A 16540-nucleotide genomic window follows, 5' to 3' on the forward strand; every position below is an offset into this window, starting at 1 on the left:
GGCTGGGAGTTGATGGCTTCCACAAAAGTAATTTTGAGATGTCAGGAAGTTCAGCTTTGGAATTCACTTTTCTCCAATTTCACAGCCACACAGCTGCCATCTTGTCCTTATTGTTACTCCAAAACTCAGGACGTGAGTTAATCCGAATCCCGCAGAATCAGAAGTATTACAACAAAATGAATTGCAGTGCAAAGTGCTCTCATAATCTAACTGCAGCTTTCATGACTGACTGGAGCGTAAGCAGCAGCAATATAAATACACACTTAACCAAATTCATGAGGCTGAAAAATCTCTCCATTCAGCATCTTCCAAGTCCATTAACAGGAACACGATGGGGTGTCAGCAAGCCCTTCTCCACACACACACACACACACACACACACAAGCTTCAGGGGCCGCTGGAGGGCCCTTGTCACGGGGTTCCGGTTTCTATCGCACTGGTTGTCACTGAATTGGAAAAAGCCACCACCAGCCGCCTGACTCTTAAATCGCTGACAAACAGAACACAATGAAGGATTTATTCAGAATTTCCACACATGTTGGATTCACACAACTCTGGTGATGAGTGTTGTGTGTGTGTGCGCGCGTGTGTGTGTGTGTGTGAGACAGTAAGCCATGCATGACGCCAGCAGCATGTGCAGCTCTCTGCCTTGACTTCACGCAGATCGAACTAAACGCTGCTGCTCATAATGATTCATATCAGCAGCCTCGTCTTCCGCTCACTCGACGTCTGAACACACAAACAGTTCGGCTGCATCTCCGTGACACACTGGAAAGACATTCCCACCAAAGATGCATTGTGGGTGATAAAGCGAGCTTCCATCATTACATCTTCAGGAAGACATGAAAGTCTGAATTAAGTTGGAGCACACTTGCTTTTAAAAGTGTACAGTTTTATTGTATTTGCTTGGACTGTAGACCACAAAATGGGCGTTGAGCACAGTCTGTGTGCAGTGGGGTTAAGCTAATAGAAAAACGGCAGCTGAGTTTGACAGGTGGGTGTAAACAAAAGGAGAAAAAGCTGCCTGTGGAGCCCACGACCTCTCGGTTCTGCTGCTGCAGCGAGCTTACACCTCTGTGCTCTATGGAAATGGGGGGATTGACTGAGATCCGAGAGTCACCAAAAAACCAGGGAGGTTTCAGTAATGTCAGACATGCATGGGCTGAGATCAATACAAAGTCCTGATCTCTGATTGATGAAATGCCTCTCCTCCTGGCTGCAGGGATAATCTCACTAACTGATTTATCTGTGGCACGTTTCCTCTGCAGAATCTACATCAGAATTTCATCCAATCAAAATCACGTATGCTCTGAATGGGAGACTCTACAGCTGTGTCACATGGCCTCAAACTGACCCGTGTTCACGTCCAGGTGACCTGCACCTTGTTAAGGCCCCATCTGTGTTTACCTTGTCCTTTTACACACACTTTGATGTCTTGCATGAATCTGTCGTTGCTGGGGAGTGAGAGCTCTGTTTCTTGTGAAGATCTGTGTTATCTGACAGGTATCGGCTTCAGAAAGGATCAGCTGACCCGGGGGCTCAACCTGTTTAGCTTCTGTGCTGTTCAGAAGATGCTGAGAGTCCAAGCTGGCAGCAGCAATCGATCCTCCTCCAACCCTGCAGCGATTCTGTTTGAATCTCTGGTAGATTTGCGTGCTGAGATCTGTGAGCTCAGTTGCCTCCACGTGTTAGCTTACTGGTAGCCTCACAATGCTAATGTTTATGTTTGTAGTTTTTACTGTGACAAGGTCACCTGTGCTTGCATTAGCTGGTCTTTAGCTCCCACACTAACACTAAAAAGCTTTTGTTAATGGCAGGGAGCAGGAAAGACACAATGACAGGAAGTGCAAAACATGAACATGAGTGTATCCTTCAAAATACAACAGGAAATAGCTCACCTAAAACACAAACCTTGACATCTCTTGCTAACTTTAACCCAGCAGTGATTAATTTAACCATTTAAATCTTAAAATCATAGTTATTTAAACCCTCACCACAACCTTTCTGTAACTGGAGAACATTTACAAAGCTTTACATGAGCCACGCCACCCAGCAACTGCTACTGAGCACACTCAAAATAACGCGTTAACATAAACATGTTCGGTGGTGTGTTCAAGTGCCAGCGCACACTGGTTTCCAGCTACTCCATTAGCGAGAGAACAATGAGGGGCGACCCGACTGGGGCAGGCCGCCCAGTGAATAAATGATCTTTTCTGCAGAGACACACAACCATTATAACATAATAGCATGTAGTGTGGGTTTGTTGTGCACAGGAGCTTCACACTGGGAAACACTGCCAACGTTTGGTTTGGAGAACTGAATGAAGAACGAAAAAAGTCACCTTGTGTGGACCTTTTCTGGACTTCATGAGTACTACAAAAGTACACAGAAATAAGAAACCAACACGTCTGATTGGTCAGAGAAAACCCACACGCTCCTGTGCCGATGCGCACGAGTGTTGCCATGGTTACCAGGTGATCCCATCCCTGCTGCCCAAAAGTTTGGACCGCCTGCCACAAAAGCTTGATTCACTGCAGCCTGCTGCGTATTTCTGAATGATCTCTCATGCTTTCATCTTGAATAAAGTCCTCTTCACAAATTGAACTTATTTGTACGAGAGCTTTGTTTTGTACACAGAGAACAAAACGCTGCACTAACCAGACTCCCAGCTGGAGGGGCAGAAAAAGACCTCTGAGCAGCCGCTCGGTGAGAATAACAGAAATCAGCATCGCTGGTGAAACAGGCTGGAAGCATCAGAATCAGACAGGAACAGGTTCCTGCCTCAGTGTCAAGTGCACAATAATTTCTGCAAAAAGCTGGAATTAACAGGCGTGTTGCTTTGGCAAAGCGGTTGTTAAAGCTTGAAAATAGAAACAGAAGGTCGGTCGAGGGTCAGCCCTGTAGGAACTGGAGGAGCTGAACGCACCACAGACTGACAAAGCGCACTTTAAACCTGCTCAGTCTAACCTCTGATTGGACGGCAGAGGCACAGCTGCGACTCAGAAAACAAACTCAAGATGAGAGCTTACAGCAGCGATCTCCCCGGGTCGGCTAAACATAACATTTAATCACGTCATCATTCTGGCTTTGGGGCCAAAACTATTTTGAATGGAAACAGTATGTTTGCTGTAAACTGTTTCTATCTGTGGTAGCAACACAACAGCAAGTACTGAAGGAAAGAAGGAAATATAAACTGCAAAACGCATGTAAAGTTGATCCAAGGGAGAAAATGGACGACCTGCTGAAACGACCGCTGCACCCCCGGACCAAACTCCTTCACACTGACCCTCACTGCTCTCAGTGTAATCTTGCCCATCTTCCAACATTACAACCAAAATAGAATTTTTATGTCAATATGTCATTCTCAAGTTAATTCGATTGCAGAGTATGATGGCAGGAGGAAGATGAGCTCATCTCCAAGAAAACTGGTTAACTGTGCGGTCTGTTTCAGCTGCCTGTTTTCACCTCTGCAGTCCCACACGTTTGTTCTTCCCGACCAAAACGAGAGCCCTCAGGTCACCTCAAGAAAAGACTCAAATCTGAATTTCTTCTGGCTGCAGCTCTGCGCCTGCTCGGCGATGTTCTGCAGGTTACCCAGTTTGTTGGCCTGTTTATTTCCTCTCTGACTGAGGAAACATGGCCAGGAGGGGATGTTGGAGGAACAGAACACGGCACTGAAACATGGAGTTGGGTGTCTGGGGACTGAACAACTGAAAATCAGCTGAGCTCTGTTTAAATTCTACTCAGAGCCTCCTAACAGGATGATCCATCCCATTTACTGCATTGTGTCGGGTTGTTCTCCTTTCTCTGAATGACCAAATCTACTATCATTTTGCCTGCTTGCCAGCAGAGTGAAATTTTAGGTTCATATTTGCCTGATGTCTACTCACTCTGATCTGAGAAGCATTAAAAATGAAACACCCCGCTGATCAGAGTGTATTACATGCCTTTCAGACAGGCCAAGTAAAAATATTCAGCTGGAACAAAGGGCTGACCCATTTGTTTGATTTGAAAAGGTTACGCTGGCACCCGGAGGGAAAACCACAGAGATGAAGCCCTCGTCTTCCTCCACCTGCACACAATACGTGTCACAACAAATTACACACCAACAAACGTTTGTCATCCCACCAAAGCGATTGGCTCAAAATGGTTCCCATACGACGAGTTCCGATGAGTTTGCTGACTTTTTCAGAGGTTTTATTTTGTTTAGTGCAACATCTCACTAACTGCTTGAATTGCCAGGAAATGTGGTTCGAACGTTCATGTTCCCGGGGTGATATATTCAGGTTGGATGATCTGTTATGGGGAGCAAACACAGGGAACGCAGTACTGACAGGGAACACAGACAAACTGATGACACAAAGGAAAGCACAGGTATTTAAAGGGAAGGTAACAAGACACAGGTGAAACAGATCAGGGGAGGAGCAAGCAATCAAACGGAGGGAAAGCAGACAAAGACAGGAAATGAAAAGCTGAAGAAGACACAAGGGGAGAAAATCTACAAAGCAGAAACTGGCTAAACAGACTAAACTTCAAACCATGACATGATCACTTTTCAGCCGTTAGTCTCAGCTGTGCTTTTCTGTGTTTGTTGTTAATTAGCTAAAGTTAGCACGCTGAACTAAAAGTGTGAATGTGGCTCTAACTGCTGAACCCTGGCATGTTAACGCTGGCAGCAGTCCAGTTCCCATCAAAATGTCGCCGAGATTTGAACCAAAATTCAGTCAAAGGGAATGCTAATGACTGTGATTTTCCAGCTACATGCTAACACGAGCACCTGGTGTTGCTAACGATGTTTGTTTCACACATGAATGTGGGGAAGATTACAGTTTATTTCTCAGAAAACTGAGACCTGACATCATACTTCACATACCTTGCTGACATTAGCATCCAACTCACAGCACTACTGTTCAGTCTGTGAAGAGTCTGAAAAAGACACGGAAGTAAAAGATCGTAAACAAAATGGCCGCAGTCACTGACCTCCAAGCCGTGGCATCAGAAAAGAAAAGAAAAGCAAACTCGTCCACTGGCAACAAGAAGGGAGTCACGGACTATTTTTTACCGAGTTTATGTACGTTTTAAAAAACCCTGCACAAAACACAGTAATTCTGGTGTTAAAATGGAGTTGGTCTCGTTTAACTTCTCGTGTTGCTGTCACTATCTGTTTTTGTGTCAGCGGTGCACAGAAGTAAGAAGGCTGGCAGCTCGTAGGTGAGAGAAATGTGCCAGGCTAAGCTTCTCCCCCCACACGCTGCTGCCTGACAGGATTTCACAATCAGCCGATGAGGAGGAGAAGCTGGCACAGACCGGAGCTTCGTTCTCACTTTGTGCTGACTGACTCACCATTTTGTCCCTTCAGACAGACGCAGACGCTGTAAGCCACCTGATGAAGGGGCTTTAGGTTCTCCGTTCTTAGAGACTTCGGCGTTACGTCAAAATCCTCCCCGGCGGACGGAGACAAAAGATGCCGTCCTGCATCAGTGCAGAGGAGGCTTGAGACACAACATGCAGCCCACTAACTTACTGGGACACGTTGGAAGTCAGCACTTCGGTCTCTTTTAGGAATCGCTTTCAAGTCGTGCCTTTTTGCCGTGAGAGGAAGTGACACAGTCGGCAGAAGTACAGCATCCCAGTCAAATTAACTTAATAACCCTAATTAAATGAATCACAATCAAATGAAGGACTAAACTGCCAGCAACGGCTTCAAGCTGAGTCGAGAAATTAACGCTGTGACCATAAAACAGCATAAAATGTTACGTCTAATATTTTCATGTTGTATTATTCATTCTGTCTGCGGTGCCCGACTTTTCATAAAGTGCCAGATAAGCTGTCAAATCCCATTACAGCAGAAGTGTCAGCGACTGAGCGAACAGAAGCTCCAGCTGAGGGAATCCAGGGCATATCTATCAATTACCGATTGATAGATAAGCCATAATAAAAGGACACTCAATACAGGACTGAGATGTTTTTGGGAAGTTATCAGGAATTTACAGATCTTTGCAAAGGGACCATTGATCCGGACTCGAGAGCCGGGAATCGAAATCGTTCTTTTGTTCCTCGGCTCTAACTCAGACTGAAGATTTAATGGAAAAAATCCACCCTTGGATACACTTACGCTGTTATGTATCATCAATCTGCGAGGCTCGGCGCACGCCAGGAGTGATTTAGCACTGAGGAGGCATAAATTATTTTCTGTGTACCCAACTTCTCTCAACTCTCCACATCTGCTTCAGCTTCAGTTAGTGATTTCCTGCTTTCCCCTGAATGCCTTTCGACAACTGCCAGGGAGTCGGAGGGCGGCAGCTCGTTGGCTGCGTGCGAGTACAGCCGACGGTGACAGGATGTAGTAAAAGAAGTCCAAAAAGTCACAGGCCTCAGTCAGACAGCAGCATATCACGAGGCTGCGTCGCATTGTGGTCTGTTGAGGCGGCTGTCAGTGGAGAAATTGGTTTCGGTGTCTCTTCTACACTGCGTTTCTCTTCGATGATGGATTGTGGAACGCCGGCATAAAGCTGTGAGCCAATCTTTCAGAGTGTGTGTCACCCAAACTAGATGTTCACTCCTGGAGTTATGGCCGAGCCGACATGTTGCAGGGGATGACACATTACGTCTTCAAACAGCACAACCAGGACAGAGAAGCAAGCGTTACAGCAGCTCCATGAAGCGGATACTTTGAGGCTTTTGAATTAATTGTTCAGATGAGACTGAAATCGACCGTTTAAGAGTTCAGCTTTTTTCAGACCCAAGAAGCACAACAGCATCGGTTCTCTCAGTGAACGCCTCAAAACGACATGTTGACATCCAAGAGACTGAGCCCCGTCACGGCCGCAGGAACAACGACGGACGTCCTACAGCACCAACAAGTCAGGGAGGAAGTCAGCGGCCGGCTGCTTTACGAGGAGTTAAGAAGGCACTTCAGCTCATCTTAGCTCAGTGACACACAGAAACTCGAGTTCAGTGGGAGTGCGGTTGGATTTTTCTGTTTATCAAGGAAAACAGGTGTGAGAATATTGTTTTGCTTCCTCGTTAGATTAAACACAGTGAAACCTTTTTGTTTTGTTTGATTCAGAGGGCTCGTGGTTTGTTTAAACCGCTTCAGAGACATGATGGATGACGCTGTCCGTCCGTTGGCCAGAAATAACATCTTAACAGCTTACAGAAGGATTGCCAGAAAGGCTTTCCACCCAAACGTACTTCTAATTAAGACAAAAGTTGGTTTTAGCTGACTCACCACTGCCTGAACAAAACACGAGTGAAGAGAAGTTTAATATGACATTAAATATTCATCATGGTTTATGTGTGGCTGCAGGAGGGGCTGACCACTGGAGACCATGTGGTGGAAAAGGAAGAATTAGTTTGATTTATCTCAGCGTTCGATTTCATTTGTACCCAAATTGGGTTGGGTAAAAATGGGTCTTTTAATTCCCTTTCATAATTTCTTTGTTCCATTTCGTTTTGTCCTGAATGTACTGGCTCACCTGATTTGTTTATAACAGACAAGTTAATTTGATCTTGGGCTTAAGTGAAGGACTAGGTTATCGCACAATATCGAGTGCATATCGGAGTTAATGATGCTGTCAATCAGCGCTGACCTCAATTTAAACTGGAGGTTTGAAGGTCGACCCAGCGATGACTTTCATTTTTCTCCCTCAGCTGCAGAGTTTTTCCCAGAGATCTACGACCATCGCTGGTCTGGCTTTAGGCCTCTGCGAGAGCCCGGAATGATCAGTCAGAGACACAAACAGCAGCTCGTTGCGTATGTTCTGTAAATAAGTACAACTAACCCACAGAGAAATTCAATATTGCCTGTGTTGAAGCGTGGAGGAAGAACATCAAATGTTCCGCCCGTGCCAGATTAAGCTATTAGCAAGCTGAGACATGTGCTATTAGTACATCATAATGAGAATAATAAAATCATGAAAACATCAATTGCATGAAAGAAGAGAGGCTAAGATTAATCACAGTGAAACAACAGAACTGCCACATTCATTTAAACAAGCCGTGTTAGATTACAGGCTCTTATTGCACAGATCCGCCGCAGCCTCTGCCTGCTGCTAAGTTTGTTAAATGTATTCCACCTCCTCAGCAGAGCAGACATCACGCCACATACCCCAGGGTTTGTTTACATGTCACCCCGCGTACTGAGCAGCCTGAGAGGTGCTTAACCCCAAACGCAGGATCACTCATCTGATTATGTGCATTTGTGCTAATGAATCCCACTACAACCTTTTAACCTGCCATAAAACCACAGCTTTGACTGAATTAAGGGGGGTACAAAATCAGCTGTGTGTGTTTTGGATGCAGGAAGCTCCCGTGTGGAGCATTTAGTGACACCTAGCGGTGAGCTTGGGGATTGCAACCAGCTGAGCACCCCTCGTCCTCCCCCGTAGTTGCTGCTAAAAACTTAAAAGTTCTTCTCTGGTTTGGTTTGTCGGATCTGGGCTACTGGAGACACATAGTGGACTCTGTGAAAGACAAGCAGCTCCGCCTGTCGAGGCTCGTTCAGGCTCGTTCTAACCTAACAAAAGTACAACGATTCTTAGTTTCAGCTGATCGAACACTAATGGAAACATTATTCAATTTCCGCCCCTAAATCCTACACGCAGGAACTTCAGGTCTGTCTTTGGGTTATCTTATCTGATCTTATCTGATCTTATCGTTGGGAGGTAGAACTGCAACGATAACTTGGCAAGAAAAATCAGGCACCAAATATTTTGATAATCAGTCTACTGCACAGACTCTGGCTCCAAATGATGTCACCAGAACGGGGTGGCAGCGCTCTTATGTGGGACGTTTTGACTCTTCTCCTCTGTACAGAGGGAGGAAGTGGAGACATGGCGGCCATCTTAACATCCACAGGAAATACTTTTTGACTTTCTTCTGTATTTCCCCACATTTCTGACTATTCCTTTAAACAGCTAAAACAGGGATTCTAACCTCGATCCTGTTGCTGTCCTGAGGAATTTATTTGACAGAAAAAAATTTAAATGTGAGAGTTGCATTAGAAAGAGTGAAATCTCTTTAATTACATCCACCAAAGCCTCTCATGAACACACGGTGAGGTGCTTGTTCATACACCAAAATGTATCACAGTGATTTTTTTTCTCATCACTTACAAAATGATAAGTGATACACAACACTCAAAAAAAGATGATGTTGTGTAACAGCCATTACAGCCAATTCACTTAAAAGGCTGCCTCCTGCTGCATTTCGCTGCGGCTCAGTTTGAATGGAGTTCACCACAGCCCATTTTTCACAAACCCACCAGGTATGACGACGGCCGAGTCCTCCGCGGACCCGTGGACCGCTGCCATCCCAATGATGTGTCACGCAGTATGTGTGTGATGTCCCACAGCATACGATCGAACTGTCGCATTACAAATATAACATCCTTTTTCAGAGGCTACTTCACTCGTGTGGCTAACCTTTATTTGGCAAGAGAACGGCAAACGCTGAAAGCTGTCAGAGTCCCGCCACATGATGGAAGCCTGCCTTCTGTGCATTTACGCGCAGATGAAGAGCAAGCTGCCACACTGGCAAGCCCAGGCAGAATATTTTGATCGCTCGTCATCTTTGTTTCTTCTTCTTGACATTTTTAAAGACGGGGCTCATATTCTGGAGTCTAAAAACCAGACAAATGTTTGTTGAATAAAATGTAACCACAGCTGCAGGATTTGTCCTCTGCAAACACTGATTAGATCCATAGGAGCCAGCAGTTTTTAATATAACCAGAGAGCAAATGCAGGGGAAAACGAAAGCAACTCACTGCACGATTTGGGCTTGTGCTGGCCTGAATTATTCCTCTAAAAACTGGGTTGCTCACCAGAGTGTTAACACTGCAACGCCTGTGACCCCGTCAGCTTGAGAAATGAGTTGAAATTGTAATTATTCTTAGTCTAGTCTTTCACTCGGCATTTGCATCCGTCAGTTAGATGCACCAGCAGTGGCACACCTTCCCTTCTCCTCACTTCATGTGCCCTCTCACAGCCTACTTTAATTATCTGAGAGCAGGATCTCCTCACCTCGTTAACTCTTGCAAATTCTGCCCAGGTACAAGAATCGCCTGTGGCTGAGATGGTGGGGTTTTCACCTTCATATTTTCAGAGCTAACTTTGCAGGGGGATGATCTGTGGGTGGACAGCGAGCACAGCAGCTGCTCTGTGAGCACAGAAGTGGATGGCGTACGAGGCTGAGAGGGCCTTTCTTAAACTAACGTGCCACAGGAGGAACCGTGGAGCCGCACAGTTCAAAGTGTTCATCAAAATTCACACTCGCCGAGTTCAGTTTGCAGCGTCGAAGCCAACCTGCTGAGCTGTGCTGGAGGAAATCTATAGAAACAAATTTACTCCCGAGTCTGTTGGACTGGGCATGTGCAGAAGATAACAGGCTTCAATTACAAAGCTCTTTCTCCTAATTGAAAACGCAGCTAATAGCTTAAGTGCTTGCTATCTGGGAAAGCTAAAGTAATGTGCAGAGGGCTCGCTGGGTCGGGGCGTTCACAATATGCTTCTGTCTCCGAGTTTGAACGGCGGAGCAGCTTTCTTCGGATCCCGCCGCTGCGTTCCATTCCACACAACTGAAATGCTTTCTCACATGTCAGCAGAGACTGTGCTGCGTTTCCTGCACTGTGATGCGAACAGCCGTGGACACTCGTGCTGCACAGCATCGGCTTCCTGCACTGCAGCCTACTGAATCCTGACACGAGTTACACGGCTAACAACCGAGACAACGCGGCCCCGTCTAACGGTGCACCGCTCGGACTTTAACACGCATAAAGATCTGGTGGTGGTTTTTAAAGTCCCCCGCTGCTTCATGTGTTCTTCTGCACACAAAGAAAAAAAATCCCCTGACATTTTTAACTACTCAGGCCGCTCCTCTGAGGCGCAGAGGGCGAGGAATAACAAAGCTGAGGGAAGTGTCGGCTCCTGCCTCTGATGGGCTATTAGTTATTCTAGCTAGCAGAAGCCCCATTAGGTCTGCCATTTAATGCTCCCACGCCACATTCTCACATGAAAGCTACAAGATTGATAAGCCGGCCGTCTCACCTCGAGCTGCTCTTGTGCTTGAGGAAAACTCTGCCACAGATAATCTGACAAAGAGCTGATTTAGCACCAGAGCACCTCCAAGTGCAGCGTGTGACAGTACTGACAGTACTGACATTACTGACAGCGTGTCAGTGCTCAGCTCAGGAGCGACTTCAGTGGAGGACACGACGACAACAGAACTGACTTAAAACACGTGAAAATATGGAGTTAAGTGTAGGAAACGCATGGAAAAAAAGTCCTGCAAGTCGTTAAAACGAGAAGCTTCTCTTTATTCGCTATTCTGAACTCGGCTGTCGCGACATCAAATTATCACGACACGATTACTGCGACCAAAACAATTCACTGTAAAAAAAAATCTGTCAAATTCACAAGTGGAGGAACGACTCAGATCTTCTGTCAGCACCACAGCGTACAAATACTGTCTTATGTGTAAAAGTCTTGCATACAAGTACAACAGTACCAAATGTAAAGAGAATAAAGTGCTGATGCATTAATGTGTTGACGCCGGTGAAGGAGATTTACACAGTTTGTCTTCAGAGTGTGAACTTCCCCTCAGGGATCAACAAAGTTTTAACGTAATCGATTATAATCCATCAGAACACGTCTACATTCAGCGTAGTGGAGTAAAAAGTGAACTGCATTGTAGTGGAGAAGAAGTCTTAAGGGGCAGAAAACAGAAATACTCCAGTGAAGTACATGTACCTCAGAACTGCAGTATGTGAGGAAAACCATTCAGTTTGTGCTCAAACTGAACTTCAGCTTTGTTTACTGTTTGTTTCTGATCAACAAATGACACTCAGAGTGTAAGCACAAGTGTACACAAAGTTCCTCTAAATGATGGATGCAAAGACAACCAGGCGAACTAATACGACAGCTTACACAATATTATCACAAGAGTATTACGGACATACGCTGCCAGTGTTTTATTATTTCACATCAGTGTCATCGTCAGGACTGGAATATCACAGCGCAGCTAACTCGGAGACGGTTAAGTCATCGCTTGGACAAACTTCCTCATTATTCCGTCTTGCAGGATCTTGTTTTGACGCTTCGTCTCCGAGCTGCCCTCACAGAAGCAACCGGAGAGGAAAGACGTCAGCTGGCAGGTGGGACGCGAAGAGACGCGACACAACGCGTCCTGTTAATCACACACGACCGTCCTGCCACGTGACACAAAGCTGCTGGACAAAGCAAGACGGATGCACAGCATTAGGAGGCAAAGAAAAGTGCCCAATCACGCACGAGCAAATTGATTAGTCTTTCTGTCAAGGCCCTGTGTCTCAATCCCCCCGTGTCCCACGGTCCTTGTGAAGCAGCCCTCTGAGAATCTCAGCTCGGCAAAGCGTCCAGCTTTGTGCAGCCCTGCAGTTTCTTTACATTTCTGAGACAACTGAAATAGCATAACGCAGTTTGTTACTGCAGCAGCACTCAGAAGCCACACAGAAAGTGAACCCAAATGCACAGTTTGTCTTTTCTTTGGCTGCAGGCCTTTGCATGTTCTCCAGCCTGCGGTGAGCGTTTGAACTCAGCTAATTAAACTAATGAGTAAAATCTCAAGTGCTTGTTTGCTGGAGGCAGAAATGGAAAATGGGATCAGCTGGTGTGATTATTAATATTTACAGAAATTTACAAACAAATATCAAGACTCACACGTGACTCGCACATGAGGACAGCAGAGGACCACCTGCACAGCGACCTGATCTGAAACGCTCTCGTGATCCCATTGTGGACACGCAAGCCATTTTGTGCCTACGTAACAGACTGGCTGATGATACGCAGATTCAGCAGCGAGCTCCTTCATGTCGGGGATGAAGGATGAGAACTCACTTTGTTTATGGTGCATCTGACTGTGTGTGTGAGAGGAGCTGCCAGGATGATTTCAGCCAACGGGAATCATATTTTAGCAGTAAAACTTGAGAGCAACGGCTGAGTAATCATGTGGAACCGAGTACTTTGCAGAACAAGTCACCGTGCACTGACCTCTACTTCCTGATCCCACGACAGACAAGAGCACAGGAGAAACGAAAACATTTTTCTCCGCAGATTGTTAGAAAATTTACCTCTCATGCCTCGCAGTGGAAATGGATTTTTGGAGGGCAACGGTCATACCTCGCATTCCCTGGAGCCTGAGATGGTGTATGTGTAAGGTCCTGTCCCATTAACCAGCACATCCATAGTCTCTGAGTGTGAAGGCTTGTAGTCCACATAGTACTCTTGCAGCGGCGAACTAAGGGAGCGGCCGGCCTCCCGCGCCTTTTTCTGCCGCTTTTTAACCGCCGAGCGCTGCTGGAGCTGTTTGATACTACTGGGATAGCGCTTCCACGAGACATAGATAACCAGCAGAATGATGGCCACAGATAAGAGGAGGGCCACGCTACCAGCTATGATCTTGTGGAAGGACACGTACTCGACGTCTGGCAAAGGGACGGTGGGGGAGGCCTCGGATGGAGTAGGGGAGGCTGTCCTGTTCCACATCGGCTCCTTCTCCGCCTGCGTGGGAAGAGGCAGCAGCTCAGGCTGAAACGCAGAAGTGCGGGCCGACGTCGTGGAGGGGATGGGGGTTGGAGTTGCTGTACAGACGTTGTAAGTATCCACCACATCGGTCACTTTCTCCCCTTGTGCCTCCTTAGGGCCGGCACAAATCATTGTTGACTCCTTGTTGCCCTTAAAGGCTTGGAGCCAGGCCACCAGGGGACATATGTTGGGGTTACAGTACCACAGATTACCAGCCAGGCTGATGGTGGTGAGGGAGATCCAAGCCTCCACTGTCTGCTGAGACACGTTGCTGAGTTTGTTGGAGTCCAGGTTAAGGGTCTGCAGATTAGGGAGGCATTGAAATGTGCTCGGGTCCAACACTTGGAGCTCGTTTCCTGAGAGGTCCAGCTTTTGCAATGAGGTCCACATCCACGGCAGGCCCTGGGTTAGCAGTCTGATGCGGTTCCACTGCAGGTAGAGCGCCCTCAGGTTAGTCAGGCGGGGAAAATGGGCAAAGTTTATCTTTGAGAACTGGTTGTGCTCGAGATGAAGCTCGACGAGCTTGAGGAGTCCTGCGAAAGCATTACGTGTGAGGCTCCGCAGCCGGTTGTAGCCAATATCAAGAAACTCCAGGTTGCGACAGTCGAGGAAAACTCGCATCGGGACAGTTTTTAAGGAGTTTGACCTCAAGTGTAAACTGAGGAGCTTCCTTAGACCCACAAACTGATTGGGCTGGAGAGCCTGCAGTTTATTGTAGGAAAGGTCGAGGTTGCGTAAATTCGGAACATCGTGGAAAGTGTTGTTTTTCAGGTGCGTGATCTTATTGGAGCTCAGAATCAGTTCTTTGAGCCTGCGTATCCCATGGAAAGCCTGGCCGTCCACAGCGCTGATGTAGTTGTGGTCGAGGTAGAGCCACACCAGCTGACTCAGGCCTGCAAACTGGTGGGCTCTGAGGCTCGCCAGGCTGTTGTAACGCAGGGAGAGGCCCTGTGTGCCCGCAGACACGTTGTTCGGCACGTCACGGAAGGCATTGGACTCACAGTATATTATTTTGCCATCACATCTGCAGCTCAGGGGGCAGGGACGCTCGCGGATGCCACTCGGAGCAGCAAGCAGCCAGGCGGGCACCGCCAACGTGAACACGAGCCATCTGAAAAGCACGAGAAGTCCTGCAGACACACAGAGGAGTCAAAGAGCATAAAACACGTAGAAACCAGGACTGGTAACACACAGCAGAGCAGAATGAAACACAGTGAAACAGAAGAGAGACATTACAGGCCATATGTCCTGATGCATCTGCACAGCCTCGCCACACACACCATCACAGGCAAAGTCATGTTCTTGAGACACCGGAAAGGTGACTGATAACCTCATGCATCAGGCATTACTCGTCCAACAGCTCCTTCAGAGCCCGCAGCCTGCAGTCATCAGTCAGAACCCGCACAGCCAAAGACACCAGCAACATCAGCCATAAGTGAACTGGAATTAGGCGGACCATAAGCACCTTGCGGAACGTGTACGTACCCATTTCTGCGCGGTGTCGGCTTCTCCTGGCGTTCAGGGCTCTCTGTTGCACGCGTCCCAGGTCCACATGTTAGACGCGCTCGGCGTTTTGTCCAAACAGTTGGACACGCACCCGGGACGCCTGTCCTCACGGGAAACAGACGCACTGTGAGCCGCTTTGCGCACGGCCGCACACCTGTCGGAGATGTGAGAAGCTCCTGAAGGTGCGCATCAGCCGCTGCCTGTAGTTGCCCGCGTTACCGCACAACATCAGCCTGATGCGTGTCTCAGACGGGCACCTGTCGCCTCGGGAGAACCACACTGCTGTTAGCGCGCCTTGCAGGAGGCTGGAAAACACATTTCGAACGGCGAGTTGTTCAGTCTCGGTGAAGTGGAAGAAAAGACACCGGAAACCGCAGCAAGTGGAGGATCTGAGAGGGGAAAAACTGTCGTCCGAAGCCGACAAGTTGCGGCCGCTGCGTCCTGATTGAGCTGTGGAGGAGGAGGCGCAGTCTGCTGTGGGTTAGAGCTTCAGGAACAAATGAGTTGTGTAGCAACAGGAAGGATGTTGGTGTATGCTTGCACTGAGCCGAGTGGCGCTCGTTTCAGGACCTGAGATGCCATCTCCTGGCCACTGAGCGACTGTGTGCAGCCCGGACTCTTCCTCACTGAGCTGAGCTGCAGAGCTGCGTTCACGTGTGTCAGGATCATCACACAACCGAGCGCGCTCACTTCAGGTTAGAAATGTTGTTCTGATCTGTGAGCAGAAGAGCTCCACACACAGACTGAGCCTGTGTTTTCCTTCACTCTGCGAGGAGGCATCGTGTCTTACAGGACAGTCACAGTCTGCAGGCTACTGTCAAATTCATGTACTGTTCCTCTGAAGTGTAGTGGAGCAGAAGTACTGGAACGTAAAATAGTACTCAGTACAGTAAATGTACTTCTCAGTGTTCTGTTTCCTGTCATATGAAGGCCTACCTGACGCAGTGCTGTCAAACGTACACAAACGTCCTAAAACACATCAGTGCCAAAATATTCATTTAGTGGCAGCGAAAGTCACACAAACAGCACTGCAGTAAAAATGGAAATACTGAGCGACAAGCACGTGTTGAGTGATCTGCAGCACAGCCTGTGTTGTGTGTGTGTTGTGTTGTGGCTCCTACACACACTGTAAGACACAGTGTGTGTAGGAGCCACTTTGTCTCTTCTAATAAACCAGTTAAATCGCTTTCGTCCACGTTCTGATTTACACTCAGCACGTTGTTTGAAATGGAAGCAGAAAGACTAAATCCATGCAGGTTCAGCACAGGAGGAGGAAAACAACAGATGGGGTGCAAAGCTCGTGTATTTCAACTCTTCTATGGTTTGAAGTATAGTTTAGAAGTAAATAATTTTCAACTGGTGCCAAGAGAAGAAGCTGAGGAAGCTCACACACACTGAAGTACTTGATGCGTAAACGACGGCTCCTCTCAAGGCCTCCTAATGGGACTCTGAGTCGGGATCAGAGTCATCGCTCC

General features: G+C 47.3%; 1 protein-coding gene across 3 annotated transcripts in view; it reads right to left on the minus strand.

Moving 5' to 3' along the window:
- The window catches only part of LOC124057953 (leucine-rich repeat transmembrane neuronal protein 4), a 35611-nt gene extending 20417 nt beyond the window's left edge, over positions 1 to 15194 (minus strand). Inside the window, exons 1-3 of one of the 3 annotated variants that reach the window (XM_046386674.1) lie at positions 15045 to 15194; positions 13106 to 14689; positions 11294 to 12613 (exon numbers count right to left, since the gene is read on the minus strand). In XM_046386674.1, coding sequence (XP_046242630.1) covers positions 13149 to 14689; positions 15045 to 15048 — 1545 coding nt within the window. In that variant the 5' untranslated portion in view covers positions 15049 to 15194 and the 3' untranslated portion in view covers positions 11294 to 12613; positions 13106 to 13148. Of the gene's footprint in view, positions 1 to 11293; positions 14690 to 15044 lie in introns of those variants that run through there. The other 2 variants (XM_046386673.1, XM_046386672.1) reach the window with 2 other exon arrangements.
- Positions 15195 to 16540: the final 1346 nt, after the last annotated feature.

This window comes from Scatophagus argus, chromosome 4 (assembly GCF_020382885.2).
Source record: "Scatophagus argus isolate fScaArg1 chromosome 4, fScaArg1.pri, whole genome shotgun sequence".
NCBI lineage: Eukaryota > Metazoa > Chordata > Actinopteri > Scatophagidae > Scatophagus > Scatophagus argus.